The following is a 23,908-nucleotide window of genomic DNA, read 5'->3' as shown; positions in this document are numbered from 1 at the left end:
ATTTCATTATTTGATTCTCTTGTAACCTCGGTTTAAATGATTCAAAATTTCATATCTAATATCTATTATTAAGTTTTAATCCTTCAAACTTTCTGCATTCTTAAATGAAGAAATAAGAATCTAGATCATAGAAAAGAGATAACTGATTAGATGATTACAGTGATCGAGATAGCGAATGCAGAATTTAGTATTTTCAGAAATAATGTTTGTCTGCTATTAACGAATAGCGGTGTTGGATACTTTCAATTCTACCAGTAAACGTGAAACTGATTAACATTCAACTTTACATCGTTTTAGTGTGTGGGTAGTCAACATAATGGCTAGCACCACTGTTAAGTTTTCGGCCTCTTTGAGTAAAACCGATCCGATCAGTGTACCTGTACTGATCGTAGGCCAAGAGAAACATTTGTCTAGTTTATCTTATTCTGCAGTCAAATGTAAATTAGAACCACGGGTTAATGAACAGGTGAGAATACAGTTTGATAAATATTTAAAAATATGTTTTGTACTAAAGTTTTTCTATTTTTTAGACTTTTAAATCTGCTTTGTCTGTATTAAATCCTTGTCCAACAGACACTTGTCCACTTTTTCTCAACACTGCCACTTTAGCGGCCATTTCCAACAATCACAGTCGTCATAATTCGTCAGCACAACCCCATATGCTAACAAAACTGATCAATTTGAATTCAGCTGGATACAATGAATGTATTGTGGTTAGTGAGAAATAGTATAATAGCTATTTATTTTATTCAATTTTGTTTATTTTAAAAATTGTTATATTATTGTTAAAGATTGTTTGCGAGCGAAAAGACATGTTTGCCTCTGGTTGTGCTGCAGCTCGGGCGTTCTATGACTATTGCCGTAAAACTAAAATATATGTTGGAAAACTAAAAGAACAGAAGAAAGCTACTGTAACAGTTACAGTAGAGTTTATAATAGTGCCCGACAGCAATGGTGATAACAAAGTGGAAAAAGAAGAAATAGCAACTTTGGAAAGAATAGCTAATGCTATTAAAATGACTGCACGTATTGTTGATACTCCGTGTAATGATATGAATGTCAATCATTTTTTAGATGCAAGTCAAACAAAATGGCTGAATACATTGGATAATTTTAATTTCGGATACAACTTTTAGGAGATAAAACATGTAGGAGCTGACTTGAATATTAATCCTACAATAATTAGCGGCGAAGAGTTGAAGATAAAAGGTCTAGGAGGAATATATGGTGTGGGTAAAGCATCTTCTATAGGTCCAGCTCTAGCTGTATTATCTTACACTCCACATGGAGCCACAGAAACAATTGCTTGGGTTGGCAAAGGCATTGTCTATGATACTGGTGGCCTTAGCATCAAAGGAAAAGTAAATATATTTTTAATGCATTTATAAAAAAAATGCAACTTGTTCATTTAACATTTTCAGTCCGCTATGCCAGGCATGAAACGAGATTGTGCTGGAGCAGCTGCTATTTTAGGAGCGTTCCATGCTATAGTAAAGTCTAATTTTAAGCAAAATCTACATGCTGTTTTTTGTTTGGCGGAAAATTCAATTGGACCAGATTCAACACGTCCTGATGACATACATACACTTTATTCAGGAAGGTTAGCTTTGTATTAGTGTTTCCATTATCCAATAACACTGGAAATTAATTATTTTCAATTTGATTTTAGAACTGTTGAAATCAATAATACTGATGCTGAAGGACGTCTAGTTTTATCAGATGGTGTAGTATATGCATCTCGAGATCTTAATGCTAAAGTGATATTAGATATGGCTACACTAACTGGAGCACAGGTATATTTAAACATTATTTTTAATTAAGTATTGAAGTATTAAATTGTTTGTGTTTAGTCAATTAGCACAGGAAAGTATCATGCTGCAGTTATGTCCAACTCGGAACAATGGGAAAAAAACGTAGTGTCTGCTGGCCTAATATCTGGTGACTTAACATTTCCAATTGTCTACTGTCCAGAATTACATTTTTGTGAATTTTCATCATCTGTAGCTGACATGAAAAACTCTGTCGCTGTAAGATTATATTTATTTTTTATTAAATAAATACTAAATTGATGTTTTTTTAGGATCGATCAAATGCTACTTCGTCATGTGCGGGACTGTTTATAGCTGCTCATCTTGGCTTTGATACAGCTAATCAATGGATTCATGTGGACATTGCTGGGCCTTCTCATTACGTAAATATAACTTTAATTATTATTACAGGTTTAATTGACTCATTTGCCTATAGAACTCAATCAGGTTAGTCTCAATTTACATACATTAAATTGTTGTCTTTTTTACTTATTAAACTGGAATGGAGTTATTTTGTATTTTCAAGGACATATTCACAAATTTGTTAGTACGATTTTCTGAATTTTTATATTAATAGTCAATTTCCGCGTCTCATTAGATAAAAAAAGTATCATTTTAAAAAATGTTTGCTATTTTTTTTGTTATCAATTTTTATGTTCACCTTTATGAATTACAACATAAATATGAATCACTGCCATATTTAATTTTTTTTTGTTTTAAAATTGATATATTTATCTTTTTATTCTTTGACCCTTGTCTTATTGACTTATTCCAATAATGGACTTAATGATTTAGTTCCATAGTGAGTGCAATTAGTAGCCTCTAATACTGTATTAAATATTTTATTGTTTTTAAACAACATAATAGTAATTGAACTGTAGTTATCTTAATATTTAACTATTTAGAAATTGTTACAAAATTGTAACATCTAAATTATTTGCCATAAGTTGGGTTGTTAGAATTGCAAAAAACTTATTTGTTACCTTTTAAATTATATTTCTTCAAAGCAATGGCCTAAATTTGCTATTTTATTTTAATATGTTAGACTTGTGAATGAGTAAATAACCAATTGACTTTCTTAATTTTCTTATGTATAACATTTTTTTTTATAGGGCGAAAGAGCAACTGGGTATGGAGTAGCACTTTTGACTGCACTTTTTGCTAAGTATACAAACGATCTTCTATTGCAAAATGTTTCCAAACATATTGAATATTCTTAAGTCATTACCAACATTTACTTCAAAAAATTCATGTTTAATTAAATATTTTTTGTGAATCTAACTTAAAAATCGATATTTTTATTTTCTTTCTGTATTTTTTACATGTGCCATAACTTTTAAAAAAATGTTTTCTTTAAAATAATAATTGAAAAATAAAATCTGTTTGAAATTTATTTTTGTTTATTTCAATAAAATTGGAACTGTATAAAATATTAAAATGGTAATATATATTATGAAAATTATTAATTCAAGTATATAACAATTATAAAATTATTGATAGCTTAAAAATATCACATTTAGACAGTATTAAAAATAACCAATGTGTCACAAGAAAAAACAGATAAAGTAATCATCTAACTGAAATATTATATTTTACATCATATTTCATTATAAGTTATTCTTTATACTGATCGTCTTATAAGACAAAAAAAACTCCATTAACAATGAAGTTCATTTATATTTTTAAACCAAATACCATGTTTAAAAATTGTTCATAATGAATAGTAATATATCCATCTTGATCAGTATCAAATTGACGGAATGCAGCAGTTAGCGTCTATAAATACAAATGTAAGTTATTAAAAAGTAAAAATGAATACTTATAAAAAAATACACTAAAATAAAGTTAATTGGCAATTAATAATATTTGAAAAAATTAATAATACATACATGTAACACAACACAGCATTGAATGAAATCATCAAAAAGTATAGTGCCACGACCAAAGCGGTCAAATCTCTTAAGCATAACTGAAACAATTTGTTCGCCGAGTCTATAACCAAACGATGACAGAGCATCTTTGAGTTCGGATACATTTATATTGCCAGAACCATCTCGGTCAAATGATCGAAAACACGATTGCCAATCAGTTACATATTTCCACAGGGCACCAAAGTCGTCAAAAGATACAGTACCTCGATTGTGCTTGTCAAACATACCAATCATAAGACGTACAGTTTCTGGATTAAATGGTGTCCAAGTTCCATTGGAGAGTGCCATTTGAAGTTCATCAGACGAGATGAATCCACTTCTATCTTTGTCAACCCTACGACAATATTGTTTTACCCTAAAATATTTTTGAATATTGATATTATTATTTTTACTTACCTTTGAAACACGTCCCATAAGAACTCTCTGGACGGCATTGGCGATGAAAAGTTCGCCATTTTAGACTGAAAAAATACTAGGTATTAGAATAATATATCAATTTTTTAGGTGAAACTTTTACTACTTGTAGCTTAATTATTATATCTTTTCATGCTTTGTGACTCACCGATAACGCCTCAAATCCTAAATATTAATGAGTCAATAATCAATAGTCAATGCCGTAGTGTTTGTATAATAATATTATTGATGACTGATTTAAAATTCTAAACGATACGACTACAAGACTGATTACGAGCACCTCAGAAATAGATAATTTTTATTATCTTTATCTATTCTTTGATGAGTGACATGAATGACGATAACTAACCCATTACTCATTTTACTCTGTACTCATTTTATTATGACTGTTGATGACAATTGATAATATTATCTATAGCCGTGGGTTGACGCTACGATGTAGAGAAAATATTTTCTTTATATCGTGGTTGACGTACAATATTATTATTATCGCTGACGTTTATGAGGGCAGTTCTTCCTTAGTGACAACAGCCAGAATTATATAAAAGAAACTATGTAATCGAAGCAGAGCAAAATTGTAAGTTTACCAAATTCAAAATATATAAAATCCCATATTAATTTTTTCCTGAATGCATTCTCAGATATATTATCGTAAAATTATTGTACTTATAATTGGATAGTAATATGATTGAAATATACTAGCATTTATTGAATTAACCCCATCCCGTATTCAAAATTCAAATGCCCGACTCACGAGTATACGGATATATCTTAAATCGTGGCCCAACTTATCGTCACGACAGGTGACACCACTGTCTATAAAATAATCGATGGGTAAAGTTAATAATTGAAATCTGTGATTGAAATATTTTTTTACTGATACTATTATCATAATATAATGTTTTAAAGGTATTATCATGAATCATTAAATTGTTTCTACGTTCTTGTGATCTCTCTTGATAAGACAGGCAAGTACTTCATAAATTTATAATACTTAATTAATGTATGGTTGAGAAAAATTTAATATTCTGTTTATGAAGACTTGAATTGGGAGTTCGGCCTTTGACGAGTTTACTGTATATCTGTATATACCAAAAAATAGGTAAACACAATACTAGTTCATTGGTTTGTCAAAATATACATTGTTTTTATTTATATATTTCATACATAACCTTGTAGATTAATTACAAATTATAATAATACATTATGTATGGTTCCAGGATGATATATGAACTAAAAATAAGCTGACATTGAAAGGAACACGATATGGCCTTTTTCATGCATTTGAGTCGAGAAGAATATTCAGAATTTGTTTGTGGTTGTGGAGCTGCTATTATTAATGTCGGCATTACCTTCCCAATTAATAAAATCATATTCAGACAGGTATTCATTTAAAAAATTAAATTTTTCAGCTTTTTGTATATTATTTGAATTAGAGCTAAAATTGTAAATTGTAAATTTATAATTGTCAAGTAGATAGTAGGGCGAATTAATAATATTAACATCCACTAACTTATACTATGATTATTTTTTAAATTTATTAATTATTATTTTTAATTTACCTATTTAATAATGTAACCTAACCTAAAACTTTGGAGCTTAATACAAAATAAATTGTGCATTTTAAATGCATATACCTATAGTAAAAAATTATTATTTATATTTATAACAATTTCTAAACTAAGACCTTGAAATACTAAAAAAAAATAAGATTTGCATCTAAATAGCTACTAAAAATGTACATATATTATTATAGTTAAGGATATATTTGATTTTTTAAGAAAAAAATCCAGATTAAGATTCTAATATAAACAGTTTTCTTTAAAAAATAATTATATTTTATATTTATTAAAAATATTTGCTTTATATCTCTCTTAGCTACTATGATAGGTTTGAACACAATAGGTTATATTTTATACAATAAAAAGAACATTTAGTCTAAGAGGCCTTACAATTATTTATAGTTACTTATATCTGCTGCTATAATGCCAATAATATAATTTTATTCACGTATGTAGTGTCTTTTAGCCAATAATTTAATGTTCAAAATTTTTTGCCACGATTTTTCAATAAACTTCATGCATGATATTGTTGATTGGAATCCCCGTACAAAAATCTGACAAAAAAAGTCTGATGGAATAAAAGTCTCAAATTAAATAGTTATTAAGATAAGTTACCTAATAATATTTACTTAAGTTTAAGGACTAACCATTTTATATTATGACATTATGTTATAGATTATCACTTTAATTCGAAAGTCGTAATTTACAAATTTATTACACACATTATCTTTACTTAGCTTTCTTTAATTTTAAAAGTGAATTTCTCTGAATAATAGTTTGGTTATTTTGGCAAATGCTCAGTGTGTGTGTGTGAAATCCTTAGTGTTTTTAATTCCAACAATTTTTTTTTAGTGAAAATGTCATTATAAGTAAATGAAACACAAATTCCAATTTCACATTAAAAATAAGCGTAAAATAAAAACATATTTATTATCTATCTATTTTATTATTATTATTGTATTTTTGGAATATTTAAAAAAAATCCATAAATTGACAAATATCATATTTTATAGTAATTGTACTGTTTTTTTAATATTTTGTTTTATTTAGGTATGTAAAAATGTAAATAACTTTTTAAAAAAAAGGAACTGTAAATACAATAATGCAATACTATAATTTAAGTAATCAAATATTTGTAAATGATTATTCTTATTCCATTAGTTAATAATTATTAATGTAAATTGAATTAGTGTATATTAATATAATTTTTAAAAATAAATTTTTACCAGGCTTTTATTTGTGGACTTTTTTTTGCCAGACTTTTAAGTATAATACCTGTTGATTGCCCAATAATAAGAATTTTCTTGTACATAGTTTTGATATTAGTTTTAATTTAATTATTTTATATTATTATTAAAATTATTATTTATCATGCATGTTATTGTTGATTATTCAATGAAGTATGAACTGTGAAACTTGTCTACTACTAAAATTTTCTTAAAGCTTCAGACATTGCCATACTGGCAGCTACAAGTGAAAAACACACTACACCCGGTGTCATATATCTCTGAAAGCAGTGCCACACATTTAAAAGCAAGCTATTTAACTTGACAAGTTTCATTTTATTTGTTGAGTTTATTTTATTATACCTATATTATTTTTTAACATAATTTTTGATATTTTACCAATGTTTGATCTCCATTAATGTTAATATTAAAATGTATAATAGATATTCAAGTATGGTAATTTTAAAGTTTAGAATAAAATAATGAATTAGTTTTATATGTTTTGTTTGTTTACAGTAAATTTATTTTATTAATTAATGACATTAAATAGATAACATGGGTGAGATATTATGATAATTGTTAATACGAGTATGTTTAATATTCATATTATACTGCTTATCTGTGGAAATAGGAAACACTATAACTTAGTAATTTTGGTATATTATTAAATTTTGATTGTAGAACATGAGCTAAACTTATATGGGATCAGAAATTTTTCTACAATTTTTTTCAAAGTATGCACATAACTTAAATTTTTAAATGAGACCCTTTTTTGTTAAGAGGATGCTATACCAGATTTGTTGTAACATAGTAAATTTACGCTCAGCAGTTTGTATTTTGTAAAAAATCTACTTGTATTCAAAACTCAAATAATTAATTCAGTAAATAGTAATTATTAATATAGTTTAGTTTATTCTTTATTATTATTTTATATTTTTACCCAGAATTAAACTATTAAAATTTGAAAATATATTAATTTAAAGATAGCACAAAATTAAATACATATCATTGGTAAAATATTCAATTTTTTGTAGTGTGAACCAAGATTTTGTAGTGTCTTCATATTATATTAATTATTTTTTATTTTTTTCTCCGTATTTTCATATTTTATTCATATTATAAAAAATGATTATTTTTAGAATTGCACTGTGGCAATGATCAACAACACACTCATCTGCTGAAAACATAAAAGACAAACTAATACATACTTAAATTTACTATAGTTGTTATAGTTATTATATAATACATAATGTGTTTGTTTTATCCCATGCAATGTTATGTCCAAAAGAGCATGTTGTTTAATTATTATTTTTACTTTTAATGTAATTATTTTTTATTTTGCTTACTTAATTTGCACTAATTATTGGAATAAAAACCCATTTTATGTGTACTTAGTTAATTTGTTTTTATAGTATACAGTATAAAGTTAAATAAACCAAATTAAATATTTTCTATGGTCTAATATATTTTGTTTAATCTTATTAGGTATACATTTATGTGCAACTTACATAATATGTAAAATTTAAAAAAAAAAACCATGTAAATACTGTTTCTATTTTAATTTATAAACTAAATTTAGTATTTTTGTTATATGCAGTGTACTACATGTTTACACCCATTAGTCATTACTGTTTAGTGTTTGTTTTATGTCGTTTATTACATACTTCTTATATTAAATTAAAATATGAATAAATACATAAATATAGAAGTATAATATACAATATTCATTAGAGGTTGATATTATTACTGAAAATTTGGATGTAGACAAATTGAGCGATGAAGAGGAACCTGATTTTATTTATGGAAATTATGGTAAAAAATATTAGTTTATTGGTGTTTAGTATTTGTGAAAATAACAAAATGTTTGTTATCAAGGCAAGATACTTTATAGTAGAATAAAGGATAAACAGACATTATATGAAATAATTCAAAATTAAATTGAAATACTCTAACGAATGGCTTGCATATAAGATGTTAGAGATATAGGTTGATTTTATAGGAAAATTAAAAGATCTAGTTTTTGTTGATCTCACTAGTGTACACATTTAACGTACATAGTCTATAGAAAGCTTTTAAAATGTATACAGTTAAAAAATACATGGTACATCATCTTAGCTTTAACTCAGCAGAATAATGGTAAACCATTTGATTGTTATCAATTGTACAGAATAAATATTTTTTAATAATTATTTGTATATAATGAAAATAAAAAAAGGAATAGTTATTTTTAATTTTAATACATATTTTAATTTGTAACTTTTAATACATTTTTTTTATATGGAATTAGATAGTGACGTGATTATACGTCTATAAAATATAAACTATTTAATCATGTTTTACTAGATAATATTTATGTATATTTTCACACACATACTGTGATTCAAAATTTATGTTATAGCTATTTTATTTTATAAATATTCATAAAAGAGAAAAATATTTATAAAATGATTAGTAATTTTTATATTTTTTTAAGATATTAATTTATAATTAGTTACAAGTTAAGATGAACAGAGAGTGAAATATTACGGCGATATCCTGAAAAATGTTGATCTACTACTTTACTCACCTTGGATTGAAATAAATACTTCACATTATGTTTGCAAAAAAAGTTTAGGTTTCCATTTGAATTTCTTTAGTTGACATCCAAAACCTTTCCTAAAATATTGTAAAAAAATATAAAAATTAATAATCATTATACATATTTTTAAATAAAAAACTTTGTATTACATATTTTTTTTTATTATGAATTAATAAAATAAAATGGTTGTTATATTAACTCACCTTGTGTACCTATATATTATTATTATTAAATAATAAATATATTATATTTTTACATTTATTATTTATTCATATTTTAATTAAATACAAAAATATATGGTAGATCACTTAAGACATAGAAATGTTTAAGGTAGACAACATTTATCAAGACTTGTATTTTGTATTTACCTTTGTTAGCACTTAAAAATGTTACATTTTGTGTGACCTAGTATATGATTAACATTATTTTTTTAAATATTTCCAAGACTGACAATTTATTTTTTTATTAAAAGTTATTTGAGTCTTTAAAATTAAAATCTTGTTTTAGAAATCAAAGATTTTATTATTCAGACAAATACGATTACTTACAGCATATAAAATATAAAATATTGTATTTGGACAAAATACTGGATACTGAAAATTTAAAAATCTGTGAAATAATTTCTTTTGATAGATTAGTTTAATATTATTAGTTAAATAATTTTTTTTTGTTTTTTAATAATTTACAAATGCTAGACAATTTTAAATTTGATTATTCCATGTGCTAATGAATTATATTTGTTCAGTAAAAAATGTCAAAGAAGAAACTGTATGAGATTTAAACCTTGTACTATTTTTTTAACTAGTAAATAATCTGTATTTTTAGATGGATATATTTCTTTATAATTTAATTTTAACAAGCTATTGTTATGTTTCGTTTCCTTGTTGATAAGTTTTAATTTTTAAGAGTCTTACAAAATTATATTATTTTGGGGTTGCTTGGCGGTTTTCACTGTTTCTTTTTTACAATTTTAATTCTTATACAGATTGTATACATTTATATTCATGTAAATTATTTACATTTATATGTTTGAATTAAATTTATTTTAGATGCTACATGGAGTAGGCCTAAGGAATGCAGCTTCTCAACTTATGAATGAAGGGTTTTCTACTCTTTATCGAGGGATTTACCCACCGTTATTTCAGAAGACAATCTCTACATCATTAATGTTTGGCACTTATGACGCAATTCAAAAACCACTTTTGGAATCTAATTTAAACTCCAGATTAGCAAAAATCATTGCAGCATTGGTAGCTGGTACAGCAGAAGCCACGTTAACACCATTTGAACGTGTACAAACATTACTTCAGGACAACCACTATAATAAAAATTTTATAAATATGCGCCATGCAATAAAAGTTATTGCTACTGAATATTCAGTGTCTGAATTTTACCGTGGTCTTACACCAATTTTGTTGCGCAATGGGCCTTCTAATATTTCATTTTTCTTATTGCGCGAAGCTGCCAATTCATACATTGTGATACCCTCTACTGCATGGACAGGCTATAAACTATTTAAAGAGTTTCTGACCGGAGCATTTATTGGTGCTTTAAATAGTGCTCTATTTTATCCATGTAATGTACTTAAAGTGCACATGCAAAGCAACTTGGGTGGTCCATTTAAAAGTATTAAAGAAGCAGCAACTGAAATTTATCAAGAACGTGGAAATAGAGTATCATATTTTTATCGAGGAGTGCACATGAACTATACAAGGTCATTTATTAGTTGGGGCGTGGTTAATGTTGCTTATGAAAATTTAAAGCATATTTTGAAAAATAATTAAATGACATGTAATATTAGATCATTATTTTTGCTTCTTCAAAATATTTGATTTACCTAATTTAATTTGTGTTTTTTGTTGTTTAATATTTATTACTCTGAATTGCTTAATAAATACTGTTATTATAGTTACAATCTGAGTAATTATTTTTATTATTATAATAATGGATTATTTGAATAGGTACATTAACTCAAAAATGCTATTTTAATTCAAATTATGTCTATACTGGCTATAAATAGATTCATCAAAAATAGTCTTGCATAGATGACTATAACTCAAGTAAAGGTTGTGCCATGAATATGAGAAATACATTTTTTTAAATTAGTTCTAATCTTCATGGTTGTAAACTTATACATTATAACAACAAAAAGAATTTAGCACAATGTTACTAAAGTAACTAGTATAGTATACACTATAATATATCTTATATTTTCTATAGTTGTTGGATATGTATATACAGTGATTTCTGTTTAATGTGATCACTGGTTTATAGAACCAACCGTTTATTGGAATCAAAATTTAAATTCCGGACCAGATCTTATGTTACTAATGTTAAATTAACCTTTTATTAGAACCACCAAGTACCAGATAATTGAATCATTTTTAAGAAAATTCTTATTGCTTTAATGGTATTTGAAACGTTCACTAAAAAGAAACAAGAATTCTTTTGAAAAAGTAAAAAGGAACTATTCAAAAATATGGCGAAAACAATACTTTTCAGTTATTCTAAGTTATAAGTAAATTCGACTAAATTGTACTTACATTATTATTTATTTAATTAAAAAAAAAACCATGTATATTATATTAATTGAACATGGATTTTAATTTCAGGCTAATATCAAAATGAAATTAATATTTTCTCAAGTAAAATCAAAACTAGATAGTTTCTTTAGTTTATTTTAATTTAATTTTAAACATGATATAAATATTAAACTTATTAATAAAAAAAAATTTTTTTATGGAATCAAAATCATCTGAACCAATGTGATCACATTAAGCGGAACTCACTGTATAATCTATTTAAATTAATTTAAAATCAAGAGTAAATTCAGGTAATTAGATCCAACTAACGATAGACAGAATACGGAAGCTGTGAATATTGTATGTCAATTCATGTATACTGTAGTTGTTTTAAACCTTTTTTACGTGTCAATACCCTAACTTAAATCTAAATAAATGTTGACATATTTAAATAATTAAGACAAAATAGTATTAGAAATAATATTAATAAGAACAAATTTTCGTTAAACTACAGCATGTTTTTTTACTGAACAGAGTTGTATGTAATACTGTTGCTACATACTGGTTGAGAACTAGAAATGTATAGGGAAAATATATATAATTAGTTCTTAGATCATTTAGATTTTTGAATATAGTGTAGTCCAAGACCATAGGCGTAACTAGAAGTTAGTGGTGTTCCAGCCTTAGCGTTTTCAAAATAAGTAAACAAGAGGCTCTGTCACTTCCACTCATGTTAAATAAATTGTTAAAATTAAAATATTGTTTGATTATTATAGTGTGTGATATATTTTGTTGTGTGTATAAAACACATAAGAAAAAAATGGTACAGTAGTAATTAAATGATCAAAATATTATTTTAGATACAAATTCATGTTTAATTTTTTTACAACATAAGTGAAATCTAAAGGATTTCTAAAAGTAACACAATAATACACTAATCATTACAGTTTAAGCCTCCGTTCAATATTGGACAATTTATTTAAAATGTCTTCATTATTTAGAACATTTGATAAATCTCTTTCAATAGTTTTTATAGACGAGACTTAAAGAAACGATTAGGCTTAGTCCTCTAGTTACACCTATGTGCAAGATACTATAATACATAAATAATAATAATCAGTCATCAGGTGATAGGTATACATCATTTTCTTAAAGGAGAAAATTTTATGTTATTGTATTTTAAATTAAAATTTATTTGATCAGCAGCATAACAATTTTTCAAATCTTACAATCAAAACTATTTTTTTGGCTGTAATTACATATTGTACAACTCCATAAAAAAGTTTTAAGTTTCAACAGGTGCTGATGGTATTATATTTCAAATTGGAATTAAAGTCATAAATAACATGAATAAATATTTGTGAAAAAATATTTTAATAATTATTATATTACGCATCAGTGGCGGGGCGACCATGATTTTTTGGGACAAGTGTTCCAGACAAAAATTTGGTGTTAAGTGGTTGGAATATATCAAAGCTGACAGGTTTCATTTTTTCAATGGTTCTGGATTAATTATAGTTCATAGATTTAGTAGTATTATTTCACATTAGTATTAAAACACCGACATGTCCCACAAATTAAGATTGTTTGCGCTGTGACTGATACGCAATATACACAATCTGTTTTTGGCAAAAATTAGTTCAACCTACCATATTATTAACAGATATACTTTAAAAATACTAATACTATACTAAAATTACTATTAGTAATGTAAAATATATACTTATATTAAGCAATAATATATCCTTACAATTATAGACAGATGGTCTGATCTTTACTCAGATAATTAGAATTGTTTTTTCTATGCAATGATTTATCACTGAATTCAAATTTTACAGTGATTTACTCAGTGACGAATACATTGAACACCTAGAGTAACTCCTCCTTCTTTTTTCTTTAAATTTTATAAGAATATTCCAAAGTTAACCTCTTAAATATACATTATTTTTTTTTAAAGTAATAACTTAAGATTTAGGCAGGACAAGTAGGTAATTGTTTATATATTATTTTAAATTAAGTAACACATATCAAATTCTCATAATTAAATTTTTATTACATTATAAAAAAACATTCAATTTTTAAGTTTAACCATACTTACTCCATGCAATTATTTATCAATTATCAGTAATAAAAACACATAAAATTTGAAAGAATACTATTTATACATTTTCAAAACATAAAATAATTAACTGTACTATAAAAAGTAAAAATCAAATCAAATCTATTTAATATTTTTGTACCATGTTATTTATTAATAAATATTATCTAGCATCATTAAATTATAGTTCTAATGTTATATAACATAATTATTATTGGCAGTAAAATTAAAAAAATAAAAAGCTGATAATTTAGACATTTCCTTTAGTTATCTTAGTTGGGTTATTGAACTATGTTGATGTTTTTTTATAAACATAATAGGTAATTACTTTTCAGTAAAAATGTTTGGGTTCACAACCTCTTTTGTATATAATACCGTTTCTAACGATAACATATTCTTGTTTCATCATATCATCAAAATATTTCACTACAGCAGACTTGCAATATTTCCATACTTTGATTGCACCTTTCTTTACAATTTTTAATACCTTCTTATGTTTTGAAACAGCCTTCTTAGCTGGTTTTGCTTCAAATGTTGTAAACATACTTATAATTCACCTGTAATTCAAATTAAACTTAATAGAATTTTTACATAGTACTTGTAGATATAACTTTTTTAATTTTTATATTTTTATTATTCGTCTACCATGAAAATCTTTCAAAAAAGTTAAATTTTGATGGTCAAGTACTTAAATTTAATTTTTTCAGGCGCCTAACTGAGATGTTTTTGACACAATGAAAAACTTTCCCAATCTCAAAATATATATAGCCAAGAGAAAAAAAAATTAAAATGTAACTATTGTTCTATTTTATTTATATTATAAGTTTGAACAATTTGTAAAATAAAAAAAGAGGAAAGTAGGCAATTGCTCTGTTTATTATTCAGTAAGTCACTGTAATACATATGTTATATTTTTACTTATAGCTTCTTAAAAGTACCAAATTTTTCTACTATAAATGTGTTTTCAGACAAAAATACAACGCACCAATCTAAAACCAATACATTCTAAGCTCTGCTTAGAATCAAAAAGAAATAATATTATAGTTTTTATTTAGTGATTAAGTGTATAATAATATATACATTTTAGTAGGTAAGCAAATGTAATACAAATTGTACTTATATGTATGTTAGGAATATAATATTATATTGAATAAAATAAATTATGTATACATATTATCTAATACATGACGTATCGTTTAATAGAGTTATAAATCATCAATAATTTCTTTATAATACTAATATTAATAAATATTTTAAATGGTAATTTTACTGAATGATTTCATGGAATATAATCAATATATTAAACAATGATTTAATATTTAACTATAAATTTCATTTTATCTTTTAAAATAAATAGCAATTTAGATAAACATTATGTAGATTAAGGGCATAGGCCATAGCTGTAGGTCAAAATATATATTTTTGAAGGTTAAATTACTTTAAGGTATATGCTACTTAGTAAAATGAACATAGAATGTTTAGAAAATGTATTAAAATATTACTAACTAAAAAAATATAATAATTAATAAATTTATCATATATTTTTAAATTTAAATATAAAATATCAAAACAAACTACAAGTTTTTTAAGTTCTTATGATTTTATAATTATTTGATATTATGATATTGTTGTTTTGGATATATTTGAATAACAATAGTTAGTATATTTGTTTATAAATATTAATATGCAAGTTGGTTCAAATGATTAATTTAAATTTAATATTGAGTTAAAGTAATTACTTACTATACTTAAAAAGTATATAAATATGATGAATCTTATTTTCTTGGATAATTTTTTTAAACTACTATGGAGTTAATAATATTTAAGTTAGTAAAAAATAATGATTATATAATTAAAATTAAAATTCATATTATTAGAAATGTGTAGTTCTTTTTTTTAAATAATTAATTTTATTATTATTATTAGTCTTCTAAAAAATTAGCAGGTATTTTTTTAATGAAATAAATATAGTTCGTTTAATAATTGCTAAATTAATAGTCGATTATATTTTATATTTGAATCACTAGCTGGTTATTATTGTTATACATTGAGATTATATATATTTATACAGTAAGACAGGAAAAAAATTCAATTAATATTTCGCAACATGCAAAATGAAATTTTTTGTATATTAGGAATTAGAGGAAAATTTTTTCATTACTATTTATTTTGTGTATTTTATGTTATGTTTTAAAAATATATTATGTATAATGTATAAAGCATAAACATTATTTACTACATTTTGTTAAACTTTAGGTATTATCATGTACATTTAAAATTGTTTTCTTACTGTTATAATATTAGAGCCAACACTAGCCTATTAATCAGTTATATATGTATAGATTTCACACCGAGAACTTGAGAAACTTGATCTTAATTATTATAATATATCAAGAGTAGAGTTGATGGATTAGGATGATTATGATCTTAAAGATTTTAAAAAAAGACATGCAACTTTTTTAAACATTTTTTTTATTTATTTAGATTAAGTTTTTAAAATCTAAGATTTAAGAAAGATAATTTACATGCTACAATACAATAGTACAAAAAAATAATTATTTATTCACGAGAGAACGCATACGGCTAGCGCATCCGAATGATCGCATTCCGTTGTTTCGAGGCTACATTTCTAACACCATACCACGAGAGAATGCATACGACAATATAACCGACTATACTCTTTCCAGCGAGAAAACGCGCCGCAAACCGACCAAAATCAGTTTTTCTGCGCATTCCCCAATGATACCCAGCCATAAGCGAACCCGTTTTGATAGCAGAAGGGTTTAGGTTAGAAGAGGTTGCGCAGAATCGGCGCGTTCTCTCGCTGGGCAGACTATACTTCCAATATCGAATGACTCGTTTCGGTTTGAGACTGTTAAGTGAAGGAGGACGCTCGTGCGCGAAAAACGAATTTCGGTCAGCCACTGTATGCGTTCTCTCGTGGTACGGACTATGGAGTATAGTTAAAATTTAAAATAAAATATTATATAACTTAAAATTAAGTTATATAACAATTTCTATGTTATATCAAAGGGGTTTATTGTTTGGCTGGCAATGTGCCCAAGTGCACAACTAAAATAATTAATATTTAAGCAATTAACACAAGTTCCCAACATTTCTAACCCTAATAATGTATCACTAATCACGATTATATTATAAAAAATTTAGGGGCCGGATTTATATGCAATAAAAATTAAAAAATATGCAGATTTATTTTATAAACATGCAAAATAATTTTTCTTACAAATTAATAAACTATGTATATGATTTTGAATAAAAATATTAGTCTGTACCAAGAGCGCACCGTTTTGGCGCATCCAAATGAATCGAGGAGCGACGTTGTTAGTCTACCGTGTTCGCCGTCGCCGACGATGCCACCGTGAATACAGGTTTTCGTGCGTCGCGTGGTGCGCTCTTATTTTGTACTGTCGTACATTGTACAGACTAAGGATAAGTACACTATCTAAATATATGTATAAAAAAGTTTATTAAAAAAAAATGCATAATAATATTTTTTAATTACTTAGTGTAAATATAAATGTGTTATACAATATTTATTATTTATATTAAATTATTATTAAGGTCTATGGGACGAGTAAAAAGTGATAAAAATCGATTTTAAGTTTTCGAATGGAAAATTTCTACGATTATCTCAAACCATAAAAGTCAAATGAAATATTTATCAGTGAATAATGAGATTTTGATAGTTGTCGTTTCTATTATGTTTTGTTTAGATCAAACGAAATTTATTGCTGGTCAAATTTACCACTAGAAAATATTTTTTTTCGTCATTCATCGATAAATTATTGATGTAAATTATAACAGGTTATTTACGATCAACAGTAGATATTTATTTGTACAGACGTAAATACAATTATTTTAACGAATAAAAATAGAATTATAATGATTATTATTATAGTCGTAGAATATACAACTATACCTACAAATATTCAAAAAAAGAAATTAACCATAGAATATACACATCACAAAACGTCGATATTTATAATCAAAAGTATTCTACCTAGGCGAATTGTAGAAGAATATACATTTGCATATAAATCCAGGCTTTAAATTAATAATATAAATTATAATTTAGTAAGTAATTAAAATTTTTAGATGCTTTCAAAAAATATCTAAATAAAAAGCGCTTTAAAAACGGGTAAAATTAGGTACTCGGAACGAAGTATTTTTTGTGCATTACAATCTTCGTCCAATGTATGTATTACATAATATCAAACCGGTTCTTTTATTCTTTGTCATAAAAAAAAAAATGATGCCATCATGAACGCGAGAACGTGGTTGACCGGACTACATTATTGTATAAAAATATATATATAATACTATAAAAACGGAAAAATTCATGCAAGTTCTACGCTCCGCTGATAAATGTAAAAATTACAGCATGCATTTTACTTACTTTTTCCAATATATTTGGTATGAAATTGAATTGTAATTCTCTTTACAGGTAGTAAAAACGGTTAAACACGTTAAGGTCCTACGTTGTTTGGTAGTACTTGTCAGTACTCAGTAGTCATTCATCGACTGATTCAGGCTCAGTGACTTAAGTACCAAAATATAATGACTATTGGATTCGTGAAACTGGTTTGAACCATAACCATTGCACTTTGGAATTTGGTCTTTCAGTGCAAGTCGCTTTCCTCACGAGCCTATTTTTTTTTTTTTAACTGAATGTCAGCATGGGTAACAGTAGCATTTTTCTGAACAGTCATACAAACCTTTCGACACTGTATTTCTCACTTCAAATTTTTTAATCATTTTTTAATTTTTAACGTTATCACCCGTTCGCTCGTAAACTCGTTAAATGAAAGCGAATAAGTGATAACAACGATTGTTAAAGATTTAAAATTTTTCTTCCTTACGATAATATTATTATTCGTTGTATAATGTTTAAAATATATTGTATTACTTAATAATTGTTAATTTACTTTATTCATTATGTTGGAGAATTTATAATGATATTTTTTTAATAATGATTTCTTATTAGCTGCAACCTGAGATTCCTAGGCCAAAATTCGTTGAGTTAATTTACAGATTTCAATTCGTCAGTTTGTTATTATAATTATAGTGTTACACAGATCGTTGTTAGTTTAAATCTCTGAAACTGTGTATTTAGATTTCAGGATTGTTTGTTTTGCGTGTTATCATATTCAACCAATTATGTACATTTTAATTTATTTTAATAGGTAGCGAGATTCCACTTTATTAGTTACCAATAGGTAAACAGAGTACATTGAGTACAACATTATTTCAATAACTTAACTATGGATGATTTTTTGCGAATGGTGACTTCAGATTTTGAACATATAGCATCTAGTACTGGGTTTCGATTCAATCAATATAGTGGATCGGTAGACTGGGAATATTTAGGTAATTTTCATATGATATATATAATATAACATTGTTTTAAACATTTTTTTTGTGAATTGACCTGTGTAGAAGAATTTGTCATTAATGATATAGTTGATAAAGCCGATGTAAAGAGTTTGTCAATGCTTGTAGCCAGTGTTCTTGGTTACAATATTGAGAAAATGAGTGTGTCAAAAAAAATATTTCGTCTTTCACAATTGATAATAGACTTTTTGTTGCATTACAAAAAACATTCGACTTTTAAGTTCAATGACAAAGTATGTATACTATGCAGACTTAATTTTAAAAAGATTGGTATTAATAACTATTATTGAGTTACTTATTAAAATATGATTCTTAATACTTATAAATACTGAATAAAAACTTAATTATTTAGGTAGATTCAATGGCACTTTGTGAGTTGTGTGGAAAGATGTTCATGGATATTTCTTATTTGAAATATCATTGTTTCCGTCGACATAAACTCAACTCATGCACTTTTACAAGTTCGCCCGAAAATGAAGATGTTGATAATTTAAAATTAGAAATCCTTCAACTTCAAACTCAATTGAAAGAAATTACATCAACTTTTGAGAATAAATTAAAAGTAAAGTACATTTTGAAATTGCCCTTATTCATTTTAGGTATATGTTTATTTAAAATTGAAGTAATACATTTTATAATTTCAGAATACTAAAATGTACATTGATGAACATGATCTAAATAACTGTAGTTCTGTTCATAAAAATAAATTATCATATCATGTAAGTTATTTATAAGGTTCATAAAATTGGAATATTGAGTCAATAATATTAAATTTGAATTTTATTTTTAGTTAATACCTCAACCAGGTGATAACCCTATGCAGATACAAGAAATGTATTGGAAACAAAAATATGAAAGTTTAGAAGAAAATTATAATAGTCTTAAAAATGAATATGAAAAATGTCAAAATTCTACTAAATCTAAAATTAGTAATTATTCAATTTGTTTTTCACTAAAGTTTTGTTTGTTTCAATTTAAACTATATTTTAGTGTGTAGGATACTTGAGATACTGTAGCATATGAAAATTAACCTAAATTGATAGATTGCTTTTTTTGTATAATATGTTGATACATATTTTTAGATACAGATAATTAGTATAAAATTAAACCATAGGTTTATAAGTGTATCCTTGTATCCTATAATTAATTAATTAATTTTTAGCGAATTACTAGCATTTTAAAGTTTTAAGATTTTACATAACTATAACTCACTTAAAAATTAAAATATCAATAAAAGCCTATAAGATACCCTGGATAATATTATTACCTTTAAGTTTGATAATATGTAAATTGACTCTAATAGTAAAGCTAACAGTATAAAATTGAATCTGCTGAACGCAAATTTACTATGTCTTACGTTCATAAGACAGAGATAACACATGCGGGTAAGACATCCTCTTAAATATGAAATAGCTAAAGAGAAAGTATAGGGTAAATTATATTTATTGAGCCTATATGTAGTGCGTGATCTTAAATGCGGAGCAGCTGACGAAATATAAAATACAGCTTTAACATTTATCTGATTATAATTACTATTTTATTTACGGTATCCAATGGCCACTCCTATAAATTAAATAATAAGTGTTTTTCATAAGCCAATAAATCACTGTGCTCCTCTTTAAAATGAAAATTTTGAAAAATTATCGATTAGTTGACTTATAAACTACTTACTTGCCAAATTTTAACTTCATAGGTCAAGTAGTTATTGAGATTTCATTTTTAGTTAGTAAATTAATGACCTATCATTTATATATATAAGTGATAGTTTATTAATTATATATAGTAAATTCCTGTTACAACGAATACCAATACAACGAAAAATCCCGTTATAACGATAGTCATAGAAGTCCCCTGCTGAAAAGCTGAGCTTATAAAGAGTTTATTCAAATTTTCGTTAAAACAAAATTTCTGTTATAATGAAAAAAAAAGTTCGGTCCCCTGGAGTTTGTTGTAACGGGATTTTACTGTATATAATATATATAGATTTCAAAACTATATAACCATTCAAAAATATAATTGCAAACCATTTTTGAACCGCGACTTTGGTCTTTGCTTTGAAAGCTTATAATTTATATCCTATGCCTAAATACTAAACTAAATGTACCTATTTATAATTTTTCTTATGTACGAATAATGTAACCCATATTAATATTAGTTATTACCTACATTTGTGTTATAATAGACTTTATTTTAAATAATTGTAGTTTGTTATTAGAACAAATGCTGTTTGAAAACAGATGACTATTACAGTCTGTATAATCTATAATGGCATCAAACATAATGAAAATATCAGTCATTTTAACATAAAATCAGTGTCTAAATTATATATATTGAATTGCATATAATAACTATATAATTGGTTACTAGTGTTCATTAAATATTTTATCGATGTAATTATATATCTTCTTGTATGCTTAAATTAATCATATAAAACATATTATTAAATTTTAAATCTAAACAGTTAAAAATCACCGATTTTTATCACTTTTAGTAAATTGCAATATGTATTGTAATTGTAAACTAATTTTAAGTAAAATAATAAGTATTTTTAAGTTATACTTATTTAATTATTAATAATTTTAATTATGAACATAATATTTATGTTTAAATTAATTAATTAATGATACAATGGCTGTAATTTAAAAATAACTAATTTATTTCATTTAACTGATCATTTTATACATGCATCTTATTTCAACAAATTATACTTACAAGTAATGGTTAAGTACTTAAGTCTAAGTTTTAAATAATTCATATTTTAATTATATTTATATATATTATTTTTATTATTTTAAGTATAATTCAATACTGATCAATATTTAATATTTTCGACGATAGGGAAAGGGGTGACTTCTGGACCCACTCCATGATGGCTATAGTCTTGCCACTACTGCCAAGAAGGCCAGATACGTTTATGAATTATACATTTATAATTATAATGATATGGTATAATCTAATTATCACATCCAAAATCTAAAATTATGTTTCTGTTTTAGATCATAAATATCAACAGTGTGATTTTTATAAGTCTGAAAAATCCTCAAAATATACACAGACAAATATTTTAATTGAAAATTCAACACCAGTGAGTTCTCCAGAACGACCACCTTGGACAATTGACGCTATACCTATGAATGAGTATAAAGGAATCTGTAATATAGATACTCCAGAAATAGATCAAACAAATTCAGATTGTAATCAATGTAATGGTGATTTCAGTTCAGACAAAGATTTTTATGAGTTAAAGAAACTAAGACTGGAAGCGCGTATGAATATTGATGATAACAATATTTGTGAAAATTTATCAGAGCCTTTATTGTCTTCTGACTTTGTTGACAGTATAAAAATTGTATTGGTACTTGGTCAGACTCGAGTAAATGAATTATTTAAAAATGCCTCTTTAATGGATTTAGTAAAATTTGAAATTAAAGATTTAGTTAATAGAAAGTTAGAAGAGTATTATAGGTTTATGGATGGGATAGATGAGAGTGTAGAGCAAGATAATTGTTCACATGAAATGGTATTGATAACTTTTATTACATAATAAAATATTTATGTAATTAATTATTTTTATTTTCATTAAAAGTTTGAAAATCAAGAGTCTTCTGAAGCTTCCATTTGTGAAGACAATAAAAAAGAACACCATAGTTTTCTTGAAGTTGATATTAATACAACTTCAGTTAAAAAGAATAAGACAGTTATGTCAAAATTAAAAAAGAAAGCATTGCGCCTAAGCAGTATATTTTCTCCAAGTAATGTATTTATATTTACTATTTCTATAAATAATTTGTATAATAGTAAAATGTAAACATATATTATATAATATGCATAATATTTTATTAATTTGTGTAGGTACAAAAACTAAAATAATAGAAGTACAACCATCCACTAAACAAGACCCTGAAATTTCTCAGTCAAATGAACAATTTAATAATGATAATGGTAATGCATTACTTACTTAATAATATGTATACATTATTATCATAATTTAAAAAAATAATATAATCATGAATCAATAAAATATTTTAAGAAAGTCAATTATATTATGTATTTATTTTTTTCCAAAAATAAACAATTATATTTTTTGTTATCTAAAGTTTTAGACAACTTTTTTTTAAAATTTTTATTTATTCAATTAATGTAACTGGTTACAATCAGAAAAATTTCTTACTTTCTGCGAGTTTTTGTAATAAAAAAAAAAAAACTATATTGTTTTGAATAATGTTAATATTACAATATAGTATTTTCTTATAATGACAATTTTAAGGTTTCTATTTTTTTAAATTATATTAATCAGAATATTTTATAACAATACTGGTTTAAAAATTGATGTAGATTGTTAGTAATAGTCTTATAA

At 25.3% G+C, this 23,908-nt stretch overlaps 4 protein-coding genes across 9 annotated transcripts; 3 read left to right on the top strand and 1 right to left on the bottom strand.

The window, feature by feature from the left end:
• On the top strand, window positions 1-3,199 carry LOC113549422 (probable aminopeptidase NPEPL1). The gene is made up of 9 exons (XM_026950746.1): window positions 1-466; window positions 531-713; window positions 792-1,076; window positions 1,137-1,361; window positions 1,422-1,600; window positions 1,670-1,793; window positions 1,851-2,027; window positions 2,081-2,191; window positions 2,921-3,199. Exons 1-9 carry the CDS (start codon window positions 317-319, stop codon window positions 3,026-3,028), a joined length of 1,542 nt encoding a protein of 513 aa, XP_026806547.1. The 5' UTR covers window positions 1-316; the 3' UTR covers window positions 3,029-3,199.
• Window positions 3,200-3,371: 172 nt separating this feature from the next.
• Window positions 3,372-4,517, bottom strand: LOC113549632 (programmed cell death protein 6). 2 transcript variants are annotated; one of them, XM_026951145.1, is made up of 4 exons: window positions 4,260-4,517; window positions 4,136-4,200; window positions 3,698-4,073; window positions 3,372-3,584 (listed from the first exon to the last, which is right to left on the bottom strand). In XM_026951145.1, exons 2-4 carry the CDS (start codon window positions 4,192-4,194, stop codon window positions 3,483-3,485), a joined length of 537 nt encoding a protein of 178 aa, XP_026806946.1. In that variant the 5' UTR covers window positions 4,195-4,200; window positions 4,260-4,517; the 3' UTR covers window positions 3,372-3,482. The 2 variants fall into 2 exon arrangements, with proteins under 2 accessions (XP_026806946.1, XP_026806864.1); XM_026951063.1 differs by having other exon boundaries at window positions 4,302-4,517.
• Window positions 4,518-4,599: 82 nt separating this feature from the next.
• LOC113549495 (solute carrier family 25 member 51) lies at window positions 4,600-11,434 on the top strand. 2 transcript variants are annotated; one of them, XM_026950947.1, is made up of 3 exons: window positions 4,600-4,730; window positions 5,374-5,536; window positions 10,569-11,434. In XM_026950947.1, exons 2-3 carry the CDS (start codon window positions 5,420-5,422, stop codon window positions 11,301-11,303), a joined length of 852 nt encoding a protein of 283 aa, XP_026806748.1. In that variant the 5' UTR covers window positions 4,600-4,730; window positions 5,374-5,419; the 3' UTR covers window positions 11,304-11,434. The 2 variants fall into 2 exon arrangements, with proteins under 2 accessions (XP_026806748.1, XP_026806668.1); XM_026950867.1 differs by lacking the exon at window positions 4,600-4,730 and adding an exon at window positions 5,097-5,255.
• A 7,586-nt stretch (window positions 11,435-19,020) lies between these two features.
• On the top strand, window positions 19,021-23,560 carry LOC113561355. 4 transcript variants are annotated; one of them, XM_026967710.1, is made up of 9 exons: window positions 19,021-19,201; window positions 19,344-19,527; window positions 19,597-19,784; window positions 19,904-20,113; window positions 20,196-20,270; window positions 20,342-20,480; window positions 22,548-23,071; window positions 23,138-23,303; window positions 23,404-23,560. In XM_026967710.1, exons 2-9 carry the CDS (start codon window positions 19,422-19,424, stop codon window positions 23,511-23,513), a joined length of 1,518 nt encoding a protein of 505 aa, XP_026823511.1. In that variant the 5' UTR covers window positions 19,021-19,201; window positions 19,344-19,421; the 3' UTR covers window positions 23,514-23,560. The 4 variants fall into 4 exon arrangements, with proteins under 4 accessions (XP_026823511.1, XP_026823512.1, XP_026823514.1 ...); XM_026967711.1 differs by having other exon boundaries at window positions 19,021-19,241; XM_026967713.1 differs by having other exon boundaries at window positions 19,021-19,527; window positions 22,548-22,689; window positions 22,771-23,071.
• The last annotated feature ends 348 nt before the right edge of the window (window positions 23,561-23,908 follow it).

This window comes from Rhopalosiphum maidis, chromosome 4, assembly GCF_003676215.2.
Source record: "Rhopalosiphum maidis isolate BTI-1 chromosome 4, ASM367621v3, whole genome shotgun sequence".
In the NCBI taxonomy this organism is placed as follows: Eukaryota; Metazoa; Arthropoda; class Insecta; order Hemiptera; family Aphididae; genus Rhopalosiphum; species Rhopalosiphum maidis.
Note: the sequence above shows the minus strand (reverse complement) of the source record. Positions and strands in the feature narration are given on the sequence as shown.

What these genes read in the sequence shown, in the direction of transcription:
- LOC113549422 (XM_026950746.1), top strand. Translation starts at nt 317, where the DNA reads ATGGCTAGCACCACTGTTAAGTTTTCGGCCTCTTTGAGTAAAACCGAT. An exon ending in AACCACGGGTTAATGAACAG is followed by an intron (nt 467 to 530) that starts GTGAGAATACAG and finishes TCTATTTTTTAG; the next exon opens with ACTTTTAAATCTGCTTTGTC. An exon ending in ATGTCAATCATTTTTTAGAT is followed by an intron (nt 1,077 to 1,136) that starts GCAAGTCAAACA and finishes TACAACTTTTAG; the next exon opens with GAGATAAAACATGTAGGAGC.
- LOC113549632 (XM_026951145.1), bottom strand. Translation starts at nt 4,194, where the DNA reads ATGGCGAACTTTTCATCGCCAATGCCGTCCAGAGAGTTCTTATGGGAC. An exon ending in TTATGGGACGTGTTTCAAAG is followed by an intron (nt 4,074 to 4,135) that starts GTAAGTAAAAAT and finishes ATATTGTCGTAG; the next exon opens with GGTTGACAAAGATAGAAGTG. An exon ending in AATGCTGTGTTGTGTTACAT is followed by an intron (nt 3,585 to 3,697) that starts GTATGTATTATT and finishes TTGTATTTATAG; the next exon opens with ACGCTAACTGCTGCATTCCG.
- LOC113549495 (XM_026950947.1), top strand. Translation starts at nt 5,420, where the DNA reads ATGGCCTTTTTCATGCATTTGAGTCGAGAAGAATATTCAGAATTTGTT. An exon ending in ATAAAATCATATTCAGACAG is followed by an intron (nt 5,537 to 10,568) that starts GTATTCATTTAA and finishes AATTTATTTTAG; the next exon opens with ATGCTACATGGAGTAGGCCT.
- LOC113561355 (XM_026967710.1), top strand. Translation starts at nt 19,422, where the DNA reads ATGGATGATTTTTTGCGAATGGTGACTTCAGATTTTGAACATATAGCA. An exon ending in GGTAGACTGGGAATATTTAG is followed by an intron (nt 19,528 to 19,596) that starts GTAATTTTCATA and finishes TGACCTGTGTAG; the next exon opens with AAGAATTTGTCATTAATGAT. An exon ending in AAAATAAATTATCATATCAT is followed by an intron (nt 20,271 to 20,341) that starts GTAAGTTATTTA and finishes TTTTATTTTTAG; the next exon opens with TTAATACCTCAACCAGGTGA.